This window comes from Dromiciops gliroides, chromosome 3, assembly GCF_019393635.1.
Source record: "Dromiciops gliroides isolate mDroGli1 chromosome 3, mDroGli1.pri, whole genome shotgun sequence".
NCBI classification, from domain to species: Eukaryota; Metazoa; Chordata; class Mammalia; order Microbiotheria; family Microbiotheriidae; genus Dromiciops; species Dromiciops gliroides.
The window spans coordinates 603,866,042-603,892,076 of record NC_057863.1 but is presented as its reverse complement, the minus strand read 5'-3'; the positions used below and the strand labels follow the sequence as shown (position 1 = coordinate 603,892,076).

Here is a 26,035-nt window from a genome sequence, read left to right as displayed (position 1 = left end):
TGGATAAAGCACCCGCCCTGGATTCAGGAGTACCTGAGTTCAAATCTGACCTCAGACACTTGACACTTACCAGGTGTGTGACCCTGGGCAAGTCACTTAACCCCCATTGCCCTGCAAAAAAAAAGGGGGCAGCTAGGTGGCACAGTGGATAGAGCACCAGCCCTAGATTCAGGAGGACCTGAGTTCAAATGTGGCCTCAGACACTTGACACTTACCAGGTGTGTGACCCTGGGCAAGTCACTTAACCTTCATTGCCCTGCAAAAAAAAATGAGTTGGAGAAGGAAATGGCAAACCATGCCAGTAACTTGGCCTAGAAAACCCCAAAAGGGGCCCTGAAGAGTTGGACACGACTGAAACATCTGCAGGACTTCCACAAGACTTTTTAAGGACAGGCGGAGTGGTGGTGGCAGAAGCAGACTAGGAAGTTGAGAGGAAATGGGAGGCAGGAGAAAATTTAGCTGAAAGGGTGGAGGGCCCAAGGGACTGCCCACTTGAGTATTAAAGGGAAAGTTGTAAACCTTGGGAGACAATGGTAGAGGCTCTTGGGCTGGGAATCCAAAAGTACAGGCAAGGTTAAATGAGGCCAGGGGTCACACAGCTAATGTCAAATGTCTGAGACCTGCAAATTATCCTTAAAAGAAACTACCTCTAGTAGAGAATTCATGCATACACTTAAACATTAAGTACTACAGAAGGCCCTGTGCTTCCTGTGAAAAAACAGGACCATCCTTGCTTTCAAGTTGCCCCAAGTCTCGTAGGTATTTATCAGCCATGTCAATAAATACAAAATGATTAGTTTGTGAAATGTGTGGTGCGCTTTGAGAGTCAATGAAGGAACCCCCCCCTCCCAGTGAGTGCCTCCTTGCAGGCTGTGGTATTTGATTTAGATCTTATTGGAGTCAAACATTTAGTGAGGACTTAGTGTGTGCCAGGCACTGCTTTAGCCAAATACAGAATAAGACATAAGACACTCCCACAACCCAAACACTTAAAATGGGGTGAGTAGAGTATTATGCTAGGGTATCTGTCCAGTGGCCTGATGAAGTCATATAGAAGGAAGGGGAAATCCTCTGAACTGTGAATTTCTAGTTGAATCCATCTGGCAGAATGGTGAGTTTCTGGAGATGGTGAAGCCTAGCAGTTATAGTGTGTGGGGGGAAATGGGGTGAATCATCCAATCAGAGCAAAGGAGTGCCCCGGGGGGGGGGGGGGGCCCCCCCAGGGTGCTGAAAGAGGTATGGGTTTCTGAGTAGATTTCATCTTACAGAAATTGGTTTTCTGGAGATAAGAAAATCAGCCAGCTGGGGAATTATGAGACTTCCTTGCATTCCATCTTTAAATAGTGGAAGATCAGGAAATATCCAACTCTTAAGGTGAAGAGCCTGGATGTGTGCATGACAGGCCTAGGGAACAAAGATGAATAAAAATAGGGCATTGAACCTGATTTTACAGGTAGAGAGGAAAGGAAGCATCCGGGGATCACGGGGACTTCCAAGGGATGGTAGGGCCGTTGGAGGCCAAACAGTCCTACCCCACACCATATTACAGATTAACATGAGGTTTATCAGAGGCAGGATTTCCTTGCTCCAGAGCTGGTGTTCTCTCTGATGTGCCACAAGAGTCAGAGCTGCAAGGGACCTTAAGAATTCTATTCAAAAGGAAGTCTGAGAAAGTTTGGCAAATTAGGCGATGAAGGAGGGACAGTCTGAACCTGTGCCTTCGGTTAGGAGTCTTGAGGGAAGAAAGAGAAGAGTCTCTCTCCCACAAAGTGCCAGGAACTGTGTTGAACTTTACAAAAACAATCTCATTTTCAATTAGAATAAACATCTAGTAAAGCACCTACTATGTGCCAGGCACTGCACTAAACGCTGGGTCCTCACAATCACCCTGGGAAATAGGTACTGTTCTTAATTCCATTTTGCGGTTGAGGAAACAGGCCAACAGTGGTTAAGTGACTTGCTCAGGGTCACACTAACTAGTGTCTTAGCTTCCTGTTTCGGGAGGAGGGCGGTGACCCCATCCATCTGAATCATCTGGGTAAACTTGTTCAGCCGAAACCAGTCAGGTGTACGTCCTGCGGTAGCCAGCAGGGGGCGCTCATTCCTCTCTCTTCTCTCCCCCCCCAACAGTGGAGACTGCAGGGCGCATGCGTGAGAGCAGTTCGCGGCCCGGTCTGGAGAGTAGGGGAGTTCCGTTTGGCCCACCTGGATTGAGGTAAAACACGCTGGGATTTAGGCTGTAGGCCCGAGCTGGAGGCCGGGCGGGGTACGGCTACAAGCCCGGCTTTTGTCGGCCGCGCGGTGGGTGGGCGGGTGGGGGGGATTGGCGCCTGGCACCGGCAGGGGCGGACGAGTTCGGCGCCGCGCGGTCCCACGTGAAGCCCGCTGGAGAAGGAAGCGGCGTCCGCGTGTGCACACCCCCTCCCCCCCGGCCGCCGCTTCTCCGGGCTGGCAGCGCCTCATGTGCTCGCGGCGTCTGCCCCGCACGGCACGTTCCCGGGAAAGGCGCGTGCGCCCGGCTCCCGGGAAAGGCGCGCGCGTCGGACCCCGAAGGTCCCCGGGAAAGGCGGGCGCGGCCGGCTCGGAAGGATCCTAGGAACGCTCCCCCGCAGCCCCCGGGCGGGAACTGGCGGCCAAGCTCTGCCCCGCAGCCCCTTCCCCTGGCCTGGGAGCTCGCTGCCGCGCCCCCGCCGCATGCTCTTTTGCGTCCTCCCCCTGGGCGCTTGCGCCAGGCGGGAAATTTCAAATAGCCGCCTCTCCGTTTGAGTCGCGGGAAGGGTGAGAGGACGCTGCAGGGAGGGTCCGACTGGTGTCCGGCCTGCAGGCTGCAGCGCAGAACCCCCCCCCCCCCCATGCACACCTTTGGACTCCTGCTTAAGCAAAGGTACCCATGCTTCCATTGACTGTGACCCGGGTGTCCTCCCCGACAGCAGCAAGACAGAAATGTTGCTACAGCATCCCCCGGCCGTGGGGCCCTGGAGCCCCCGTGATTTTGAGAGGTCTCATTTTAGACTAAAGCAGCCTCAGTTTCCTTGTAAAGCGAGCAGCTTGGCTTACATAATCTCTTCCAGTTCTTGGGAGTCTTTGGGTGCAGAAGCCAGTCCTACGAGATGGAAGGGCTGGGCCCTTTGAGTCTAGGGCACCGTCCAGTTGCTTGGCTTCGGTGACCTCAGCCGGGGCTCTATCATTGAGGTTTCCGAAATCTTTCCCAGCCGCGGCCCTCTGCAGGGGAACCGTCCACACCGAGAGGCTTTCTCAGCCTGGGGCGGGCTGCGAGGTGGGGGGAGGACTGTCCCGTTGAGGCCGCACAGCTGAACACTGTCAGAGTTTACAGCGATTTCCTCTTCAATGAGAGCCAGTGTGTAGGGAGTACAGTTGTTCATTTTAAGGGCTCATGGGAAGGCCCTCAGAGACCATCTGGTCCAGCTTCCTCAGGACAGGAGGAGCACTGGTTGCCAGCTTCGAGTTATTTCTACCACACCAAAGCCTTCTTTGGGAGGCGGGGGGAACTTGCTTTTCTGACAGTGGGAGGGACTCTGGGGCGAGAGTGCCTGAGGATGGGGCATTCAGGCAGATGGGACAGACCCAAAATGTGTGCCCAGCCCAGATGGAGCATGGCCAGTTGTCCAGCACGAAGCAGGGCAGCCCTGCATAGACAATCCATTGTTGCTTGCCTCAGGGAGGAAGATCAGAACTTCAGTCCTAAAACCTCAGAGCTGGAAGGGACTTGAGAGACCATCTACTCCAACTCTCTCATTTTATGGAGGAGGGAAAGTTTTTAGGGGTCTTTGCAGCACTTTTTTAGTCGTGTCCCACTCTCTGTGGCCCCGTTTGGGCCTTTCTTGGCAGAGATACTAGAGAGGTTTGCTGTTTCCTTCTCCAGCTCATTTTACAAATGAGGAAACTGAGGCAAACAGGGTTAAGTGACTTGGCCACCGTCACCTGACTAGTAAGTGTCTGAGAGTGGATTTGAACTCAGGAAGGGGAGTTTTCCTGACTTAATAAATACTTGTTTCTTGTTTCCTTCTCAAGGTGTCAGAAATTGTAGAAATTGATAAAGGGCATTCAGGAAAGAAGGGGCGAATGGAAATGGTAGTGTGGGGATTAAGTTGTTTCCAAGGTCTCATCTGATATATATGGTTCTATAATGGGTAGGGCCCAGGCTGGAAACCTCGATATCACCCTTGATTCCTCACTTGCACTGGCCCTGCACATCCAGTCTGTTGCCAAAACTTGTCCCCTTTATGTCTGTCATATCAGTCCCCTTCTCTCCACCCACAAGGCTGCCACCCTGGTGCAGGCCCTCATCACCTTTTCTTTGGACTTACTGCAGTAGACTTCTAATTGGTCTCCCTGCTTCAATTCTCTGGCCACTTACTTGGCTGTCAGAATGACTTACCATGTCACTCTTCCACTCCAGAAATTACAGTGGCCCCATTATCCCTAGGATTAAATAGAAAATTGTCTGTTTGGGCATCTAAATCATTTTACAAGCCTTGCCTTCCTACGCCTCCAGTCTTTTTACACATCATTCTTTCCTGGAACTCTGTAGGCTAGAGACATTGGCTTTCTTGGTATTCCTCAAATATATTACTTCATTTCCTTGGGGGCAGGTAGGTGGCACAGTGGATAGAGTGCTAGCCCAGGAGTCAAGAGGACCTGAATTCAAATGTCTCTTCAGACACTTGCTAGCTGTGTGACCCTGTACAAGTCACTTAACCTTTCTTTGCCCCAGTTTCCTCAACTGTAAAATGGGAGTAATAAGCACCTTGGTATTTGTAGAGCACTTAGCACAATGCCTGGCACATAGTAGATGCCATGTAAATGTTAGCTATTATTATTATTGTTAATAATAATTATTCATTACAGGTGAGTACAGAGACAGAGAGAATGGTGTCGGCCAGAGTCCTTCATTCTCTACTTTCTAGACTTATTGGGGAAGGAGAAAATAGCCCCATGAGTCAAGTGTCTTAGAAGAAGATCTAAGAAGCTGAGAAGCAGTGTAGTCAAGAGAGGGAAGGGGTGGAAGAACATTATTAAGCCCTTAAAACACTTTGGTAAAGGCTTGAAATACAGATTCAAAAGTGAAACAGTCAAGGACCTTACTTTGTAATGGGGGGAACTGTATAAGAGAGTGTTCTTTTTCATTTGTTCATTTATTTATTTAGGTTTTTTTATTAATTTGGTGAGGTAATTGTAAGTGTCAAGTATCTAAGGTCGGATTTGAACTGAGGTCCTCCTGACTCCAGGGCCGGTGCTCTATCTACTGCGCCACCTAGCTGCCCCTAAGAGAGTGTTCTTGATAGGCCGATTGACATGCTCTTTTCAGAATTATTGATGCTGGCATTGGTTTGATTCTGCCCAGAGCAGAAAGTGGAGAGAGCTTGAAAATGGCAGCAGTTGGTTGGTATGGCAAGCATTATCTGGGACTGACCAGACAAAGTAGACAAGATGAGTTTGTCCTCACTCCCCAATTCAGACAGCTGAACCCCAGGGCTGGAGTTCCAAAGATGGGTGGATCGACTGCCCCAGGGTCCAGCTGTCAGGAGGCAGATGGGTGGCAGGCTGCATGGAAATCATGCTCTTTTTGGAATCCAATTATACCAGAGTCCGTCTCCAATGTTCTTTAGAGTTCAGTGACCCTGGACGAGTCCCTGCTCCCCAGAACCAAGGTTTTCTGAGTTAGGTGGTGATAATGTTTGCTTGTACTGTCTGGGTTGTTGTGAGGAAAGTGCTTTGTAAACCTTAAAGTGCCATTGACATGAGGATTGTGATCATGATAGAAGCAGCATCCCACAATGGCCAGAGACCCACCTGGTCAAACTTAGCCTCAATTAAAAACTATTAAAAGTCAAAAAAACAATTTTAAGTGTTGGTGCAGGTTTTCAATGTTGCTGTCTCTACTCAGTATCCCCGCCCTCCTCCCTTGTAAGTAAAAAACACAATTAAACAAAACAGATCTAAACGTTGACCATGTCTGACAGTGTGTGAGCCCCACACCAAGTCTGTAGTTCACCATTTCTGCCCAGATCAGTCTTTAGAATCAGAATTGGTCACTGCTGTGGTGTCAGTTCTGATGTATTTTCCAGTTGTTTCTCTATCTCTTGTAGAGGTTATGGTGTCTAGCATCCACTTGGTTCTATTTACTTCATCCTGAATCCGTCAGTGATTCCCCTAAGTCTTCACAAGTTCTTCTGAATTTTTCATAGTTCTTGTTTCTTATGACTCTGTACTTGTGTGCCACGGTTTGTTCTTAATTTTGCTGCTTCCCAAAGGTGCAGCTGTAAATATTTTTATAGTTAATTTAGTTTTGTTGTTACATTTTGAGTTCTGAGTTGTCTCCCTTCCTCTCTCCCAACCCCACATTAGAAAAGGCCAGCGTTTGATCTTGTGGAATCATACAGTACATAGCTTTCTCTGGAGGAGGGTCGCATCTTCCTTGCTAGGTTCTTTGTAGTTGATTCAAACACTCATGTTCCTCAGAATAATTTAGCCATTCTGTTATTCTTCGAATGATGTTGCTCTTACTGTATACAGCTCATTTCACTGCATTATTTCATTCTGCTCTTTCCATGTTTTTCTAAAATCGACCTGCTTGTTATTTTTTACAGCATAGTAATATTCCCTAATTTTTCTTTTTTGAGCCATTTTTTGGTGGCTTTATAGGCAGCTGCCTGTGGAGCCAGGATGACGCATTATTCTAGATTTCCACTGTTCCACCCACACAGTCCCTGTTTTCCCATAGCCCCTCCTGCATTGACCGGTGGCCATCATTTGTCTTCTTTGCCAATTTCCGGAGTGTGAGAGGAAACCTTAGGGTTGTTTTGATTTGTATTTCTATTAGTGATTTGAAGCATTTTTTTCTTGGGGTGGTTGGCATTTGTAATTTTTTGAGAACCTCTTTGCTCCTCTCCTTGGTTAGGTCACAATCCCTACCGTAATTTCTACTGGTTTTTCCAAAATGGATGGAACAGCAAACAACTTCAGTGACCATGGATTACTGTGCATATCTTCCTGCTTTTACCACTGTACTGATGCCCTCAACAAGAGCCAGGCATTGACAGGCTTGCCTGCAGCCCCTATCCTTGCTTATAAACCTTTCGTTCCCTCCTTTTCTCTCCTAAATACCCAGAGTCCTTTGCAGTTTACACAGCCTAGGTCCTTCCATCCTCCTTGCCTTATGAGAAGGCCTAGACATGTTATTGGGAGTACAAGTGATTAGTAAGGCCTTGGCTTTGATTTTTTTTTTCCAGGTCTCCAACATGCCAGCCAAACGCTTGTACAAGAGAAATCCTCCAGCAGAAAATGCCACCACAGAAAGCAAAAAAGTCAAAGGTAATTCATTTGAATAAGTCTTTATTAACGTCCCTCTGAATCCTGGGTACTGTGCTAGCGATTACAAAATATATAAAGACAGAGTGGCACTGCCCTCAAGGAGCCACATGTGCATGTGTTGGGTAAGGGATCAACAAGGTAGCCCACGGGAGACCTCTCTGTTACATCATTCCATCTTAGTGCCCCAAGAACAATAGTCCCTCATGCAGTGTTTGACTCCTGCTTTCCCTGGCCAGATGGGTCAGGGACTGAAGCTAGGGAGCTTTCTGATGTCTCAACCACAGGGGCAGGGATGGGGAGGGAAGAGAAGGGTAATGGCTGCTTAGGATATTAGAGGTGGAACTAACAGGGAGTCATGAAATCTTGGGATTTAACAACACAGAGTGTCAGAGCTGGGAGGGACCCTTAGAAACCCTCGTAGGCCAGTCTGTCATTATACCGATTAAGAAACTAGAGACCGTGGAGGGGAGATGACTTTGCCACACAAACTAATCAGTGGCAGAGCTGGGCCTAGAACCCTGGTCTCCTTTGTCCCTATTTCAGGTTCTTCCTGCTTTGCCCCATTGGTGATACATAGAGAGGGCATCTTGTGATTATATCCCATCCACATACCCATCCCCCATCCCCCCCCCCCCACACATATACAAATGTCTCTCTTTCCCCAGGTTTGTAGGGGAGGGTGGTAGGTGCTAGTGAAAAGGTTAGGGGAGTGGGGCTGGGATAGTCCAGGGCCAGTTGAGGTGGGTTGGTTCTGTAAGCAAGGGCCTTTGACCTTAAGGGAAGTGCACAGAATGCTGCCCCTGGGCTGTCAGGCCTCTCAGCAACTGACAAACTCCGACTCTGTTTCTTCCTAATGCTGGGGCAGACGCCAGCCCACCAAACACAAGTAAGAGCTGTAACTTCCTGATGCTCGTCCCTGCCCTGCAAGCTCCTCGCCTGGCCTCCCTCCTTCCAAAGTACAGCTCGAACTGATCCTTACCTTCTGGGCTTAGGGGGAGACAGGTGACAGCCGCTGCTGTGCCCTTGTCCTTCCTCCCCCCAGGTTCCAGCTACCTGTCCTGTCCCATGCCCAGGCCTGCCTAGTCCTATACATAGGAAACAACAGCGGGTCTGAGTGGTTGGGGTGGTAGGGAACAGTGCAACTTGGACATGAGGCCTTACAAGGAAGAGATCGTGCAAGCTTTATTATTCCCATTTTACAAATCAAGCAGCTGAGGGCAAATGAGACAGGGACTTGTCAGTGTCACTTGTGACAGTCACACAGGATGGAGGCAGGACTATCACAGGAAGGTCTCCTAACTCTTGGGTCCAGCACTCAGGTTATTCTTCCCCTGACTGCCACATCCTTTGCTTTCCCAGGTCACCTGAGATGGGCATGTCCCTTTGCCTGTCTTTTTTTTTTTTTTTTTTTAGTGAGGCAATTGGGGTTAAGTGACTTGCCCAGGGTCACACAGCTAGTAAGTGTTAAGTGTCTGAGGCCGGATTTGAACTCAGGTACTCCTGACTCCAGGGCCGGTGCTCTATCCACTGTGCCGCCTAGCTGCCCCCCTTTGCCTGTCTTAATCTGCTCCTAGACTAGGAAATGGAGAGAGAGGATTGCTTTTGATTTTTTTGAATGAACTTTCTTTGTAACAGTTTTTGGGGTCATAGTTGAAGGAGTCAGGGTCCTAGCCAGCCCATAAGAAGCTTTCAGCCACACCCTGTGCTGAGCACAGGGTTAGGGCCACCCTCCTGATTTCCCGCCTCCATACCTTTGCTCTCCCAGTACCTTCAACTTCCAATTACATTCCCCAGGCCTGGACTTTGGGACATAGCCTGGACCTTGCCACACCTTCCATTCCCCTGAAATGTAATGGACTTTCAGTTTTTTGCTTTGTGGCTTTGGCCTCCTCCCATGCCCCTGATCTCTGGATTGTCAAGGAACCTTGGACCATATTAACTCAAGACAAGACCATTTAGGAAAATAAAGCCGCCCAAAATAATGAAAACTAGTAAGTAGGATTCTAGTGCGCTGGCTCCCACTTCATTGCCCACAGCTCCATCTCTTCCAAGCTCATGTAGAATTGATCTTGGGCATATCTGGCTGCCTTCTATTGACAACTGCTTTTCTGCAAGGGTTCCTGCTTGGAGCCTTGGCTGGGGCAGGAAAACTGGTCCCCAAGTGGACTCTCTCTGATCATTTCCTCCCTTTTTTTCTCTCGCCTATCTTCCTGGGGCTCCAGTCTGCCACAGATCTCACCGAACAGAGCCTGGTTTGGTACTAACCCTGGGCCAGGGGGATGTGGGCCAGCTAGGGCTTGGTGAGGACGTGATAGAGAGGAAGCGGCCAGCTCTGGTCTCCATGCCTGAAGACATCGTGCAGGCTGAGGCCGGAGGGATGCACACCGTATGTCTGGGCAAGAGTGGTCAAGTGAGTATGCAGGGGAACAAACAAGTGGGGATTGAAAGAAACCTCCCAGATGGTGGTGTAGATGAATTAGTACAGGGTTGCCCACCTTTCACCTCCATTGAGTAGTCTTCCCAACAGTGACCCATCCACAGCCACTAGGATGGTCCCCCTGCAGCCAGAGCGATGGCTGACTGTGCTCAAAGTTACTAGCTGCAGCCTTGAGCTGGTGGGCTCACATGGTAACTGAACCTGACCCTCTTGGCCACTGACACAGAATGCACAATAGCCAGTACCCGGCCCATAGCACAGAGCCTGTCTGGGGTTGACAGCTGGGCTTGTGTTCCCGGTACAGGTCTATACCTTTGGCTGCAATGATGAGGGTGCCCTCGGGAGGGACACCAGCGTGGAGGGCTCAGAAACCATCCCGGGGGTGGTGGATCTGTCAGAGAAGGTGGTGCAGGTTTCAGCTGGAGACAGTCACACAGCAGCACTCACCGAGGATGGGCGAGTCTTCCTCTGGGGCTCCTTCCGGGTAAGGCTACCACCACCTGGGGCCCTGGGAAGAATGGGAGGGCCTGAGAGAGGGGAGGCCTTGTGCCTGGTGCTAGGGGAAAGAAGTTCTCATCCCTGCTCTTCATTTTGCAGTTGAGGAATCTGAACCCCAGAGAGGAAAAGTGATTGGCACATGACCTAAGATCACGTGATGACAGAACTCAGGCTAGAACCCAGTCTCCTGGCTCTGAACCGGCCAATGTTCTTTTAGCTACGTATGACCTGTCTTCCAGGTCATCTGCTAGGAAGGACAGTAATGAGAGATTTAGGTTGTCCTTAAGGGGTCTACAGTCCAATGGATGGGGATCATTATCCAGATGGTTGGAAAATGGAGAGCAGTGGTAGCTTTAGAAGGGGTTGGTTCAGGAAAGGATCCTGTGATCCTTTTTGGTTAAAGTATTAAAACGGTTTACCAACACTTCTTTCTATTACATTGCTGTCACTCTCAGATGACCTCCCCTCCCCAGAGTATCCTCCCTCTGAACAAAGAGTTACAATTACAGTCAAGATGGATCACTGCTTTGATCCAAATGAATGGTTTTTTAATGTTGTTTTCCTTTCCATTAATGGTCATCCTCTAAATCAGTGATGTCCAATTCACATAGAAAGGGATCCTTCCGGATCCCAGATTAACTTAGAAAACCAGAAATTAACATTGTTTGTATTGTAGTTTTATTTATTGGGTTAAACATTTCCCAATGACTAATTATTAATCTGGCTGCACTGCTACCTGTTTGAGCCTTCCTTGCTCACTGTGTATCTCTAGCTTTTCTTCAATTCATTGAAGTCTTCATATGAGGCTTTTCCTATGACACGATAGTAACATGCCGTTATCCTCCCGTACTTACTGTATGCCACCATTGGAACAGTTCTGGCCTCCCATGTTTCTGCTTTGTTGCTACCACAAATAGTGCCTGCTCCTGGCAGGCAGGCTCCCTTGGAGTGTATAAAGGGACTGTGTGGTAGAGTTAGAGTGTACAGTGTGCTGCGCTGGAAGTGGGGGAGGTGATTTTTGCTTCACACTTCGCCCTTGAGATTGGTCTAAGGATCAGATGATGTAACGTCTGGAAAGTTCTTTGCAGACCTAAAGGCGTTCTGTAAAGGCAAGCTGCTCTCCTCCCATTCGTGGGATGTCTGCACTTAGGACCAGGCACAATTTTGAGGTTAGGTCTTTCTAGTGTCATTCCAAATGATCTCCAAAACAGTTGGCCTCAGGAGGCTTTGGAGAGTCGGTGACCAGAGCTAGGGTTCGACAAGGGAACACTGACATGCGGGGCAAGCAGAAAGGGGTGGGGGGTGCTTCAGACTTGAGGTGTGTGGGCTCTTGGGGTGGGGAGGCAAAAAGCTGGCAAGAATGAAGTAAGTCTAGGGAGAGAACCTGGTGGAGGAGGAAGGAGCCAGCATGGGGGGGAAAACACATGTGTGGTCTCCCACCCCCCACCCACAGGATAATAATGGAGTCATCGGCCTCCTGGAGCCCATGAAGAAAAGCATGGTCCCTGTACAGGTCCAGCTTGGGGTGCCTGTGGTCAAGGTGGCATCAGGTAAGTGCAGAACTCTGGATGGACCCTGACCCACCAGCAGCATTGAGAATTTGTAGAGCTGTAGAATGTCCTGGGGGCCAAGAATTTGTAGGACCAGAGAATGTCAGAGCTGAGAGTGAGCTTAGAACCCAGGATATCAGACTTGGGAAGGCCCTTAGAACGTAGGAAATGAGTGGCAGGCCTCTCTGTAGGCCTGAAGTGGCAGGTATCGCATCCCTGTCCAATAGAAAGAGTCTTCTCCCAGTCGATACCTTGGCCATTCACTGAGAATTGCACTGGCTAGAGCCTAGACTGCCTGGGATCCCCACGGTCTCCTCCTCTCTCTTCCAGGCAACGATCACCTTGTGATGCTGACGGTAGACGGCAGCCTGTACACGTCAGGCTGCGGGGAGCAGGGCCAGCTGGGGCGGGTACCCGAGTTCTTCGCCAACCGTGGGGGCCGGAAAGGACTTGGTAAGGGACTTGGGCCGCCTTCCTTTGCCAAGGTTTGGTTGCAGGCAGAGTTAGCCCTAAGGCCAGGGTGCAGTCTGGCTTTTTCAGTGGTTTCTCATAGGTTTTAGAAGGTACTTCCTGACTGCCTTAGCAGAGTATTTCCCTTCTCTCCCTTCAGCATCCTTCTCTGTTACTTGGTGTGAGCCACAAGGTTGAACAAGTAGGTTCCTGGAAGAAAATAGGCCTCTTTCATAATAGTCAAATATCCTTTGGCCCAGTGCACGGGGCCTTTTTGAAATTATGTTTGGCAGGAAGCGCCGGGGTAGACTTAAGTATCTGGCCTGGTTGACCCATCTGTAGTCCACAGGGTTGAAACTGAGGCGGGTAGAAGAAAGTACGGGTCCCTCAGTTCTCTTGCCACCCAGGGTCGAGTAGAATGTCCAGCAGGACAACCCCACAGGTGGCCAGAGAGGAGGCTGGCTGCCATGTCTGTATTTGCCCCTGCTCTTCTTCCTCCCTACCCCAATCCAGAGCGACTGCTGATCCCCCAGTGTGTGGTCCTGAAGTCCAGGGGCCAGCGGGGCTCCGTCCTCTTCCAGGATGCCTTTTGTGGTGCCTATTTTACCTTTGCCGTCAGCCGAGAAGGACATGTTTACGGCTTTGGCCTCTCCAACTACCACCAGCTTGGTGAGTCTGAGAGCCCTTTGTGGGAATGGGTCTCTGGCCCAGGTGACATCAGTGGTAGGTTTTGAACCTGAGTCCTCTTACCCCCAGGCCAGAGTTCTTTGTACCAAGCATGCTGCCTGACATTGCGCTGGGTCATCTTTGGGGTACAGGCTCCCATCGGGAATGCCGCCAGTCTGTCTTCTCCTGTCTGCTGGGCTCAGCATGCAAACACCCAGCATCATTTGTCTCTGAGCCCTCAGGGGCTGGACACCATGGTGAAGGAGCTGGAGCTGAGCCAGGCAGGAAAGGACGCCAGGCTGGGGATTTCCATTGGCCCTAGCTAGGAGAAGCTAGTAAGTAAAGCTGCTCAGCCTTTAGTGTTAGGGACTTCCCTTCCTACTATGGCAGACTGGAGAAGGCAGTGGACACCTTCTCAGAGCAATCTGTTTAAATGCAGAAAATGCAGTGATAAAGGAAACAAATTTTGTTGAAATGCATTTGTCAAAATAATTTTTTAAAAATTGTGATATTAGGGGCAGCTAGATGGCGCAGTGGATAGAGCACCAGCCTCACTAAAAAAAAATAAAATAAAATTGTGATATTAGTAATATATGCTTCTTTATTATTACATTAAGTAACAAGAAAACATTTCAAATCTGGGCAGGTTAAAGGTAAAATTTGTTTTTTAAAGATTTATCGGGAGGGCAGCTAGGTGGCACAGTGGATAAAGCACCAGCCCTGAATTCAGGAGGACCTGAGTTCAAATCCAGCCCCAAGCACTTGACACTTACTAGCTGTGTGGCCCTGGGCAAGTCATTTAACCCTCATTGCCCCACCAAAAACAAAACCAAAAAAGATATCAGCGTGAAAATTTTTTTCTGTGATTTCTCTTGGCAACAGTCACGGGTGCTGCTTGTCACCTGTGTTCATTATAGAGGGAAATGCTATATTTCAGTAAAGGTTAGTGAAAATAAAAAGGTAATATTTTTTCCCCCCACATTCACAGAGTCCTTGGGACTCTGTGGCCCAAGCTGAAGAACAGCTGCTCTGCAGAGATACTCCTTGGTGTTGCCAGCATGTCCCAATCATATCATGATGTCCAGGGTCAAACATAATACTGACCCCTCTCCATCATTAAACACTGTAATGTGTTCTGAGTCCTGGAGATTGCACTAGATTTGCCTCCGTGTCCTCACCAGCCTCTGCTCAGCCCTGGTCCTTCAGTTCCCTAAGACATAGGCCCAGGCCTTGGTGAAGCCCCATGTTTCAGGCTTGATGGTATGGATTTTAGCTGCCCAGCAATGGGTCCCCCTCTTATAGCATTGTTTTAAAGGACTCACTGTCCCAGGTAACGTCGTTTCACCTAATGCTGTGTTTTTGTGGGATTGTTTTTTTTTTGTATCAGTCCGGGCTGAAGTCTCTGGACACAGAACAAGGACTCTTATGTAATGTGGAAGCTTTAGTGGGGAGAAACTCTGGCAGGATTCAGAGGTTGGGGATCAAATAGGGGCACAGCAGGAAATGGCCTCCACCCTTTTCTTCCTGATGGCCCTACAGGATGGGAGTTCTTTTTTTCCCCCCTCGGGGCAGTGAGGGTTAAGTGACTTGCCCAGGGTCACACAGCTAGTAAGTGTCAAGTGTCTGAGGCCGGATTTGAACTCAGGTCCTCCTGAATCCAGGGCCGGTGCCTTAACCACTGTGCCATCTAGCTGCCCCAAGTTAGGAGTTCTTAACCTGAGATCCATGAGCTTGGGTTTCTTCTTTTGTTTTGATAAATGCCATCCTACATACTTTATCCTCATTTAAAGATGTTCTGAGAAGGGTCTGTAGGCTTCCTCACACTGCCAAGGGGGCCTCTTAACAGAAGCCTGCTATAGAAATGGGACACTGTGCTTCCCACTCCTAAGGTGTGACTATGTCTCTCACCTGTTTGGGGTTGGGTTTCCTTTCCCAGGTGGGGTTCTTCCCAACCTGCCCAGTTTGTCTATAGCCACTCTGCACACTGGCCCTCTAGACTTCACCAGGAAGGAGGGACCATAAGCATGTGCCCTAAGAGAGCTCCCTAGGGAAGGTGGGAAGGGCCCATGACACTTATACCTGACTGTCTGGCTTGGGGTCTCCCCCAGGTACTCCAAGCACGGAGCCTTGCTTTGCTCCCCAGAATCTGACGTCATTTAAGAACTCCACCAAATCCTGGGTGGGCTTCTCTGGAGGGCAGCATCACACAGTTTGCTTGGACTCAGAAGGTAAGCTGCTTTGGGGGGCTCGCCGTGCTTCAGGGTGTTGGTTTGAGACCTATTTTCCAGCCTCTCCCTCTTCCTTCTGCTTCCCTGTGTAGAAATATTTTAATAACTGGGCCTAATTTGGTGGGCTAATCTGACTGGAGGACTAATTCTGGGACTTTTGACTATTTGGCTATCTGACTGCTATTAACTCAGCATGGGCCGTTTATAAAGTTCCACCACACTGCTCCACTCCCAAATTGATAAGCAAAATATTAAGAAGCCTCTCAACCAAATAATCAAAGCGGAGTTTATTTATGAGATACTATTTAAAATTAAGAATACAGGGAAATAAAATGTACAACCTGACTGCTTTCCCGGGTGCTTTCATCTGCTGCCCCTGGAATTTTTTCAATCCAATAAGGGCCTTAGCCACCTCTCACCTCAGGGTATGTTACACTTTCCCTGCTCAGCTCCTTCCTTCTAACTCCTCTTAATCTTCACTTTCTCCAACCTGTGCCCTGTGCTGACGCTTCTGTGCTTCGCTGCCTCCTGGTCAGTCTGCCCTCTGCCGCCTTTGCCGCCCCTCTAATCTTGTCCGCTGGCCTTTCCTCCTTGCTCCTAGTCCTGCGTTACTGTTCGTCTTGTCCAACCAACCTTTGCCATCTTGTCAGCAGCCCTGTCTATAGTCTTCTCCAGCCTCTCTAATCTCGTCAGCAGCCTCCAGTCTCTCTATCTAGTCCGTCCTCCCCCTAATCTAACTCCCAGGTCTATATATACCTTTTCTTCTCTCCACTCAAATCTCGGGGCTTCCTGTGTCCCCACAGACCAAACTAATCTCCCAGCCAGGGCTTCGGCTGGTGGTGGTGGGTGTGGTGCGCTTGAGCCTCATGTGCTACACCAGAACCCAGCCTGGACAAGCCCAGGAACGCTCAGATACCTCCGCTCAGGTCAGAGGGAGCTGGGGGCTTTTTCCCCCAGCTGTCTGACCTGGCGTCTTGTACAGCCCATGGAGCTTTTTGGCTCAGCTGAAGCAGAGGGGGAGGGGCACCAGCCCCTCCCACACAGAAGAGACCCTGAGGGCCCAAGGCTTTCTAATCTCAGCCCAAAGGTAGGGTCCCCAAATCAAAATAAATTTCCACAGCTGGGACTATAGAATACAAGGTCGTGAGCCCCAGGAAGAAATAAACCAAGGGGTGGGCAGAGCAGGCTCCCGTGGTGTTGGCCTGTGCTTTTCACCCCTCTGTGATTCTTCCTTGACTCCAGGTAAAGTGTACAGCCTGGGCAGAGCTGAGTACGGGCGACTGGGCCTCGGGGTAGGAGCTGAGGAGAAGAGCAGTCCCACCCTCATTCCAAAACTGCCTCCCATCTCGTCAGTTGCCTGTGGTGCTTCAGTTGGCTATGCTGTAGCCAAGGATGGTGAGTGGGGGGGCATCTGTCAGTCGCTCAGCAAGCCCTCCTGGAGATTTCTTTGAACCCTGCTGATCTGGGGTGAGAGATACTATCCAAATCCAGTCTCTGCTCTTCAGGAACTTAAGGTCCAAACATATGTGAAAGTACAAATTCAGGTCAGTTTGCGATTGAGGCCAAGCCAGAATTGTGGAATATAAGTGTCGCAGGAGCAGGAGTAAATTGGCTGAGGGTTGGCAGATAGTCTGTAACTGACCTGCCTCTCCCTGGATACACAACACTAAAATGAGACCTTGGGAAAAAACATTTTCTGTGCTTGGGGGTGGGATGGGGTAGGGATCAGTAGCAGGCCCAAAGCCAGGGACCTCTGCAGGCCTCAGGGACCACACTTCTGACTGAGAGTGCTGGCCACTTTCCTGTATCTTAGCATGGCATCCAGAGCCTACCAACTGTATACCCCCACCTCCAACAACAACCAAAATTAATGTCAGCGAGTTGGACTTTGTATATTTTTGTTCACTTCTCAAAGAAATGAGAAAGTTGGACAAGACAACTTATAAGGTTTCTTCTTGCTCTAAGACCTGTGTCCTTGGAGGAGGATATAAGCCAGGGTTGTGAGGAGAGCAGTCTGATGGCACCCAGTGGTCCTTATCAAGATGGAGACACAAATGAGGCTGGAGAGCCATGAGTGCTGGGCTTGGGGAGCTTAGATGAACTTTGCCTTCCAGGCATTGGAGAACTGAGAAATCTTTTTGATCTTTACAAATGGAGCTGGGTCTAGAATGTAGATTGTGGCCTGGGTGATGTGGTTAGCTTGGGCTATTATGGCATTGGACACCAGGGGTGGGGGGAGGGGTACAGACAGACTGTCTGGCACTGGGTAGCCCATGGAACATTGAGAAGTTATGGTGAGGTGTGTCTGGGAAGGGAGGGGGTGGGTAGGACTCGGTGTTCTGGGCCTGTGGGTGTGAGCGTGGGATCTGGGTGGGAATTTGGGGGAGGGGGACAAGGCACTCACCCCACCTTTCTTCTCTCCCCCCACAGGCCGAGCGTTTGCCTGGGGCATGGGCACCAACTTCCAACTGGGCACAGGAGGGGATGATGACGTCTGGAGCCCAGTGGTGATGGCTGGCAAACAGCTGGAGAACCGGGTCGTTCTGTCAGTGTCCAGTGGGGGGCAGCACACGGTCTTACTGGTCAGAAACAGAGAGCAGAGTTGATAAAACCTTTAATGAAACTGTCTGCTCTCCCTGCCCCCCTCCTCCATGGGAAAGATACAACTCCTTCAGTTGTCAGCAGAAAACCTCCATTGCCAAACCGCTACCTGCATCTGCAGCAGCAGAAATTGAATCTTGGCTCCTTTAGGGAATCATCTTGGGAACGTCCAGATGAAGGGATTGCATTAAAATGTGCAAGGAATGAATGAATGGATGGACATTTCCCACCTCTCTTGTCTGTCTGCTCCTCATCCTCCTTCAGGCCCCTTCACCCTGGCCTTCCTCTGACTTTGGGTTAATGTTCACTGGAAGAATGTGGTTGGAGCCCCCCACAGGTCCTGTCTCCCACGCTGCCTCCCCACACCACCACCAAGATGTCAGAGCTTTCTCCTTTGCGATGTCCAGTTCACATGATCTAAAGTCATCAGAGCATTCACTGAGTAACTGGCTTTTTTCCCCCACCCCTCACCCTCTTCAACCCTCAGTCCCCATGCCCATAACTGTTATCTTACTGGCCCCCTCCCTGTCCATTTGGGGCTGTCAGTTAAGGACAAGGCTTACCCACTTGCCAGAAGGGCAGCTGGGCTGAGGTTGATCCCCTGAACCTCACCCAGGCATCCTAGCCCAGGTCCCCCAGGAAAGGGCCTGGCCAGGACAAGGAAGACACTAGATGGGGGATTGGCAGGACTCAGGATGTGGACCTAGCCATTCCCCTTTGGGAGGCCATGGAGACGAAGCAAGGCAAGGCTGACCCAGTGGACTGAGAAAAGGAATTGAGTGTCATTTCCCACAACCCAGCTGGCCTAAGCAATCCTTAGTCATCACTTCCCTCAGACTAATACTATGCCACCCACTTGACTTATTGCAGCCAGATTCCAAACCCCAGGAATGGCAGTCTTGTTTTTCTGGGAAGGAGAACTACTATCTTTTTATAAATTAATTTATAAGAAAATGAAAATGGAAGGGGTGTGTAGGTAAGGGAGGTTGTGGGGCTGGTCCTTGAGGGAGGGGAACATGAATTTGTACAGTAGCTCAGAAAATAATTGTGATTTTTTTTTTTTAAAAAAGAGTGTTTAAAGTATTTTGGTCAGGGAGAGTAAGATCTTTTAACACTGAATAAATTTTGAGGTTTTTTTTTTTTTTTTTTAAGGATTGGGTCTGTTCTCATCTTTGCTCCATCGGGGTGAAGTGTGCAGTGAGGGCACGGGGAAGGGGGAGGAGGGGGTTGTGGAACTATCTGAATCTTAGCATCTAAGATGATTCTCTGGGTCTCTTGGCCTCAGATGAGCTTTAAAGATACTTCTGGGGGTTGGCAGTGCTTAAAAATGGATACTAAATGAAGAGAATCCTTTCTAGGGTCCCTCTTGCCTGGTGCTGCAGGGCCCATTGCTCTGCCTGCCCATCCCCATTCACTGCTCAACTGCAATCTGCATGGTACTCTGGAAGCACCTACTTAGGTCGGAAGGTGTGGGGTAAGAGTTCTGGCACTAACCCTTAACTTTCTGCTTTGAGGCAAGTCATGTTCCCTTTCTGGGCCTCAGTTTTTATGAGATCTTATCATTTAGAACTGGAAGGCATCATCTGCTATGATCCCCTCATTTCACAGGGCTGGGAACTTAGGCCCAGAGAAGTCTCCTGCCTTACCATGGCCACACAGCTAGTCACTGGCAGAGATGGCATTCAAACCCAGGATCCTCTGAATCCAAATGCTCAGCTATTCTTCTCCTTTCCTGTGCTTTCCCCACTCTCAACATGGGGATAATCACATTTATCCACATGAGAGGATGGTTTCAAGACCATAAATCACTGTATCCACCCAAGCTGCTGTTATCCTAGAGATGTATATTGCAGTTTTCATTCTGAAATACTTGGCTAAGCAGGAGTGAGGCAGATGCCACAAGTCCTGGGAGAGATCAAACCATTTAGAGCTAGTTGGGACTGTATATGTCCTTAGATGTAGTTTCATCCAGGTAGACTGGCTGCAGAGCCCAGGAGGGCAGTCCAGCTCAGGAATGCTGCTTTTCCATATAATGCTTAATCAATGTGGGCAGGCATAAGAATTCAGGGCCTGAGAGCTAAACCCAACCCCAGGAGAGATGCTAAATTCACCCAGAGAACTAACGTCCAGTTAGTGGATCTCATAGTATTGTGTAGTCCATCTCCAGTCTTCCAAAGCCATCCTTTCCCATCCCCAACTGGTGATGTCTAGACACTTCCTAAAGCTTTGGAGACATCTAAAATAACTGATCAGAAGAGATTGGGGCTTCCCATGTTGAGTGGTCCTAGTCAGTTCTCTCTGAGAAGCAGCAGCCTGGAAGATTGATCAATGCTAGTTACATTCCTGCTGGGATGGGGAGGACCCACTATACAAAGACTCCAGGATGGTGAGGGCAGGGAGAGAACCAGTGTGTGATAGATAAATTCTCATATTTAGGTGGTCAGTGATATCCTTGCTTTCTGTTCTCTTTTTGGTCTGGCCTGGTGCTTCAAGGATTATCTTATTAAGATTTGTTGTCTTTGGTACCAGCATAACAAGGGGTGGGGAGCGGGGAGCTAGGGGGCACAGTGGATAAAGCACCGGCCCTGGATTCAGGAGGACCTGAGTTCAAATCCAGCCTCAGACACTTGACACTAGCTGTGTGACCCTGGGCAAGTCACTTAACCCTCATTGCCCCAACCCAAAAACCCTGCAAAAAAACCAAGGGTGTCTTAGACTCTGCAGCCTATGGCATTGGCTGCTAGGGATAGGTTTAAGGCTGAGCCTGAATGATATAAGAAGGAAGCTCCAAGCCTGCCAGTGGGGCTGGGTAAGTGGAAGGCACTAGATTTGAAATCAGAAGTTGTGGGTTTGAGTCCTGACTTTCCCTTTCAGTAACTTGTTGGCCTTGGGCAAGTTGCCAATAGGGTTGGCCCAGCACGTTTGTAAGGGAAATAACCATCTATCTATTACTCAAGCCTCCTATTCATCTGTGAAACCCAAATAATATCTGGCCCCTCTTGCAGGGCTGGGAGATCCCCACAGCTGTGAAAGTGTTCTTTGCTTACAATATTTTCGATGATAAAGCGGCTAACAATCTACATAAATAGAACCAAACAATAAGGAATGAAAAAATCCCCAACAAAACCATGGAATCCAAATTATTTTTTCAGAAAATACATAAATGTGACAAAATGATAACGAAACTTGTCCTTGGTGTCTCCTTCCTGTTCCTTTTGTGTCTCCTTTTGTTTTTCATATAAAGTCTGAATGTTCTGATTTCATAGGAGGTAGCTTAGTGAGTAGAAAGAGCCTCAAACCAGGTCTGAAGATTTGGGTTTGATTCCTAGCTCCAATGCTTCCCACCTTGTGTCACTCCTGGCAAGCCAGAGTTTTCTCATCTCAGAAATGGGGGTAATACTCGAATCACCTACCTGAGATATTACAGAGACAACCCCCTGTAAAGTACCTGTGCATCAGTTAATAGGCATTTATCAAGCACTTACTACCTATCAGGCACTGTGCTAAGCACTGACCAAAAAAAAAGGGGGCAGCTAGATGGTGCAGTGGATAAAGCACGGGCCTTGGATTCAGGAGGACCTAAGTTCAAATCCAGATTCAGACACTTGACACTAGCTGTGTGACCCTGGGCAAGTCACTTAACCCTCATTGCCCTGCCCCCCCACAAAAACAAGGTCCCTGACCTCAAGATGCTCACATTCTGGTGAGTGGGACCACATCAAACTAACTGCACATGTAGGATATATACAGATAGTAGTTGCAAAGTAATCTTGGAGGGAAGGTCCTGGAGGAGACTAGGAAAGGCCTGAACAGGGTGGAATTTGAGGTGAATCTTGAAGGAAGTGGGGATGTCCAGGATGCAGAGGGGAAGAGGGAGAACATTCCAGGCAAGAGGGATAGATAGTCAATGCAAAATTCATGGAGTCAGGAGATGGAATGTTGTGTGTGAGGAAGAGCAAGTCAACTATTTTAGCTAGATCATAATGTGTAGAGAGAAGTATAGAGGGCTTTTAAATGCTAAATAGATTTAATATTTGATTCAACAATAGTAGGGAACCATTGAAGTTTATTGAGTTCTAAGGAAGGAGGCTGTAGGTATTCATGGTCAAATATGTTTTAGGAAAATCACTTTGGTATCTGTGAAGGATGGATTGGAGTGAGGAGAAGCAGACCAGTTAGAAGGCTTTTGCAATGGTCCAGGAGAAAACCTGTATTAGTGTGATGACTAAAGAGAAGAGGACATATAGAAGAGATGATTATGAAGACAAATGACAAGTTTTTCCAAGAGATTGGATATGTGGAGTAATGACAAGTTTGTGAGCCTAGGTGACTGAATATGATGATGCCTTCAACAGTAATATGAATGTTATTAATATAATTACTAATATAACAATAATATCAAAGGAGAGGGCTTGGGGAAAAAGATGAATTCTATTTTGGGCATGATGAGTTTGAGATACCTATAATACATACAATTTGAGATTTCAAAAGGCAATTGGTGGAGGCAGCTAGGTGGCACAGTGGATAAAGCACTGACCCTGGATTCAGGAGGACCTGAGTTCAAACCCGGCCTCATACGCTTCACACTTACTAGCTGTGTGACCCTGGGCAAGTCACTTAACCCTCATTGCCCCACAAAAACAAAAAAAAAGCAATTGGTGATGTGGGACTGAAACACAGAAGAGAGATGAGGGCGTGGATATTATAGATCTGGGAATCATCTGAATAGAGAGGATAATTGAACAAATGGAAACTGGTGAGATCACCAAGTTATAAAAGAACAAGGCAGAGAAGTCTTGGGGGAAAACTTCTGTTTTCCCAAATTGGCATTGACATTATTGAAGATCCAACAAAAGAGAATGGAAAGGATTAGTCAGACAGGTAGAATAACCAAGAGAGAGCAGAATCACAAAAACTCAAGAGTATACAGGAGGAGAGCAAGGAGAAATGCTGTCGAGGTCAAGAAGGGAGTAATCCAAGGCTGAGATTTGGTAAGAGGTGATTAATGATTGGACTAGAGAGCAAGGAACTCAAGTATAGAAGATACCATAGAGTTGAACTGATTCATGAAGAGGTTGAGATAAAGAAGAGTGGAGAGTAGCCACTATGGGGGTTGTTGTTTGTTTTTCCTTCTTCAAGAGAACCAATGACATCATAAAGGCGTGTCTTGATTTGTTCAGGAACTGGATACAAGTGAGGCAGAACAGTGCAGAGTTGTCAGTCTCTATACTTTGATGGCCTGGGAAACAATTGAGGGCCATCCCTCGGGGAATAGAAGCCACAATGGAGACAAAGAACAGAATTAGAGGTAAAAGAATGATCACATAAAAGAATTGTGGAGTTCATAACCATGAAAAGTGTAACATTTGTGGTTGATGGCAAGACTAAGGGTATGACCAGCTCTATTTAGCTGAAATGGAGCAAAGACATGTAAATCATGGGAATTTAATAGATTAAAGAACTAGGATGTTAAGAGTATTTGAGGGAGCATCAGTGCATGCATTGAAATCCCCTAGTGGGAGAGCAGGAGTTGAGAGAGAAAGACTGAGTGTTAAGTCATTGAGTTCACTGAGGAATTAATAATGAGCATCAGAATCTGCATTGGGTCATAAATTTAGAAAGCATGAACCTTCCAGAGGGTTGCTGAGTTATGGAGCTGGAGAGGAAATCTAGAAGTGACAGGACAGCAAGGAGTATTCCAACTCCCCTACCCACAACCAGTGAGTCAAGAGGTATGAATGAAAGTGTAGCCAGCTCTGGAAAGGGATACCATGGTATCAGGATGGAGCCAAGTCTTGGTGAGACTCAGAAGATGGAAGAAGGGAGACAAGAAACCATTAAAGATGAAAGGAACCTTGTTAATTATTGAGCAGGCATTCCAACAAGTATAGTGGAAGTGGGACTGATTTGGAGAGGGACACTGGGGGAGAAGGGTTAAATTTGAGGGTCACAGGGGAGTGTAAGGAATTAATTGTGATTTGGGGTTTCAATGACCCCATCTTTGCTTCATTATGGTCAGACTGAAAAGATGTAATCTTGAAAAACCTAAGAGAAGATGGGTGTGTACTTGAAGAGAATCTATAATCTCTCTCTTTTTTTAAAATATATAATCTCTTCAAGTACACACCCGTCTCTATAATCTCTTCATGGGAATTGGGATTCAGAGTTAAATGGCATGGAGAGTGTATGAGGGGGTGGGGATATGGAAGCTAATCACAGAAGAATGAATCCAGGAAATATATCAGTGGTTGGAGACATCCACTGAGGGATGCAATTGATTAAACTATGCAAAATCCTACGTGAAGGGGGCAGCTAGGTGGCGCAGTGGATAGAGCACCAGCCCTGGAGTCAGGAGTACCTGGGTTCAAATCTGGCCTCAGACACTTAACACTTATAGCTGTGTGACCCTGGGCAAGTCACTTAACCCCAATTGCCTCACTAAAAAAAAAAAAAAAAGAAAGAAAAATCCTACGCGAAGGTACCTCAGAACTGTCAGTGACCCTGGAGAACTCTCTATGAACACAATTACAAAACACTTCTCACACAAATCAAATCAGATATAAATAATTGGAAAAATATCAATTGCTCATGGATAGGCAGAGCTAATATAATAGAAAAGACAATTCTATCTAAATTAATTTACTTATTCAGTACCATACCAATTACACTATCTAAAAATATTTTATAGAGCTAGAAAAAATAATAAAATTCATCTGGAAAAACAATAGGTCAAGCATATCAAGGGAACTAATGAAAAAAAATGCACAGGAAGGTGGGCCAGCTGTACCAGATCTGAAGCTTTACTATAAAGTGGCAGTCTTCAAAACTATTTGGTGGGGTAGCTAGGTGGCGCAGTGGATAAAGCACTGGCCCTGGATTCAGGAGGACCTGAGTTCAAATCCGGCCTCAGACACTTGACACTTACTAGCTGTGTGACCCTGGACAAGTCACTTTAACCCATTAACCCAAACCCACTTAACCCATTAACCCATAACCCAAAAAACTATTTGGTACTGGCTAAGAAATAGAGTGGTGGGTCAATGGAATAGGTTAGGCACAGGAGACACAGTAGTAAATGACTTTAGTAATGTGCTGTTTGATAAATCCAAAGACTCCAGCTTCTGGGGTAGGAATTCAGTATTTAACAAAAACTGCTGGGAAAACTGGAAGATAGTATGGCACAAACTAGGCATAGACCAACATCTTACACCTTATACTAAAATAAGGTCAAAATGGGTACATGATAAGGTGATTACCACAGGTAAATTAGGAGAGGAAGGAATAGTTTACCTCTCAGATTTATGGAAAGGAGAACAGTTTATGACCAAACAAGAGACAGAGAATATTATGAAATGCAAAATGGATGATTTTGATTACATTAAATTTAAAAAGTTTTGCATAAACTGAAGCATTTTTAAAAAACTGTGCCAAGGGGGCAGCTAGGTGGTGCAGTGGATAAAGCATGGGTCCTGGATTCAAGAGGGCCTGATTTCAAAACCAGCCTCAGACTCTTGACACTTACTAGTCGTGTGACCTTGGGCAAGTCACTTAACCCCCATTGCCCCACAAGACAAAACAAAAACCGTGCCAAGAACAGAAGGAATCACAGAAAAGCAAAACAACTTTATTATGTATTTAAGAAAAGTAATCAGCTCAGTCATGTAGGATTCTTCAAGAACAAAGATAGTGGAAGGGGAATGATTTACCATTTCCTCCTTCCTTCTGCCATTTTATAGATGAGTAAACTGAGGCAGACAGGGTTAAGTAACTTGCCCAAGGGCACACAGTGTCAGAAGCTAGATATGAACTGAGGGCAGGAGCTCTATGCACTATGGCGCCACCTAGCTGCCCTAAGAAAAAGCAACCAGTAGATAAATAATAGCTCATTAATAGAGACTTGCAGTTTCATGTACACCCCGTCTGTTCTACTAGGTATGTGGAAAGACCCATGTTATTTGATGTTTGTTAAGTCCAAAATTAAAAAAAAAATTAAAATCGATCAATCATCAATTATTCTCATTGGTGTAGTCCTTGATCGCTCTTGCCGCCATCCCCGACCCGCCCACCCAGGATCAAGGCCCGCCCTCTGATGGCCCCTCCCATCAATGAATACTCTCCAAGCCCCGCCCCAAAACGCGTTCATTCGTTAACACATTCCGTCCCTCCCACTAGGAAATGGAAAGTTTGGCCCTACCCCTAAAGGTCAACCTCCATTAGCGTCCAAACCCCTCCTACTCGGCATAGTCGGGCTTCGCGTGTCCCGGGAAGCG

General features: G+C 47.8%; 1 protein-coding gene across 1 annotated transcript; it reads left to right on the top strand.

Moving 5' to 3' along the window:
* The first annotated feature begins 2,132 nt into the window (after positions 1-2,132).
* RCC1 (regulator of chromosome condensation 1) lies at positions 2,133-18,914 on the top strand. The gene is made up of 10 exons (XM_043998100.1): positions 2,133-2,215; positions 7,254-7,335; positions 9,558-9,745; positions 10,077-10,256; positions 11,724-11,820; positions 12,151-12,273; positions 12,784-12,939; positions 15,045-15,164; positions 16,407-16,559; positions 17,595-18,914. The coding sequence occupies exons 2-10, from the start codon at positions 7,263-7,265 to the stop codon at positions 17,768-17,770; spliced, it is 1,266 nt and encodes a 421-aa protein (XP_043854035.1). The 5' UTR covers positions 2,133-2,215; positions 7,254-7,262; the 3' UTR covers positions 17,771-18,914.
* Positions 18,915-26,035: the final 7,121 nt, after the last annotated feature.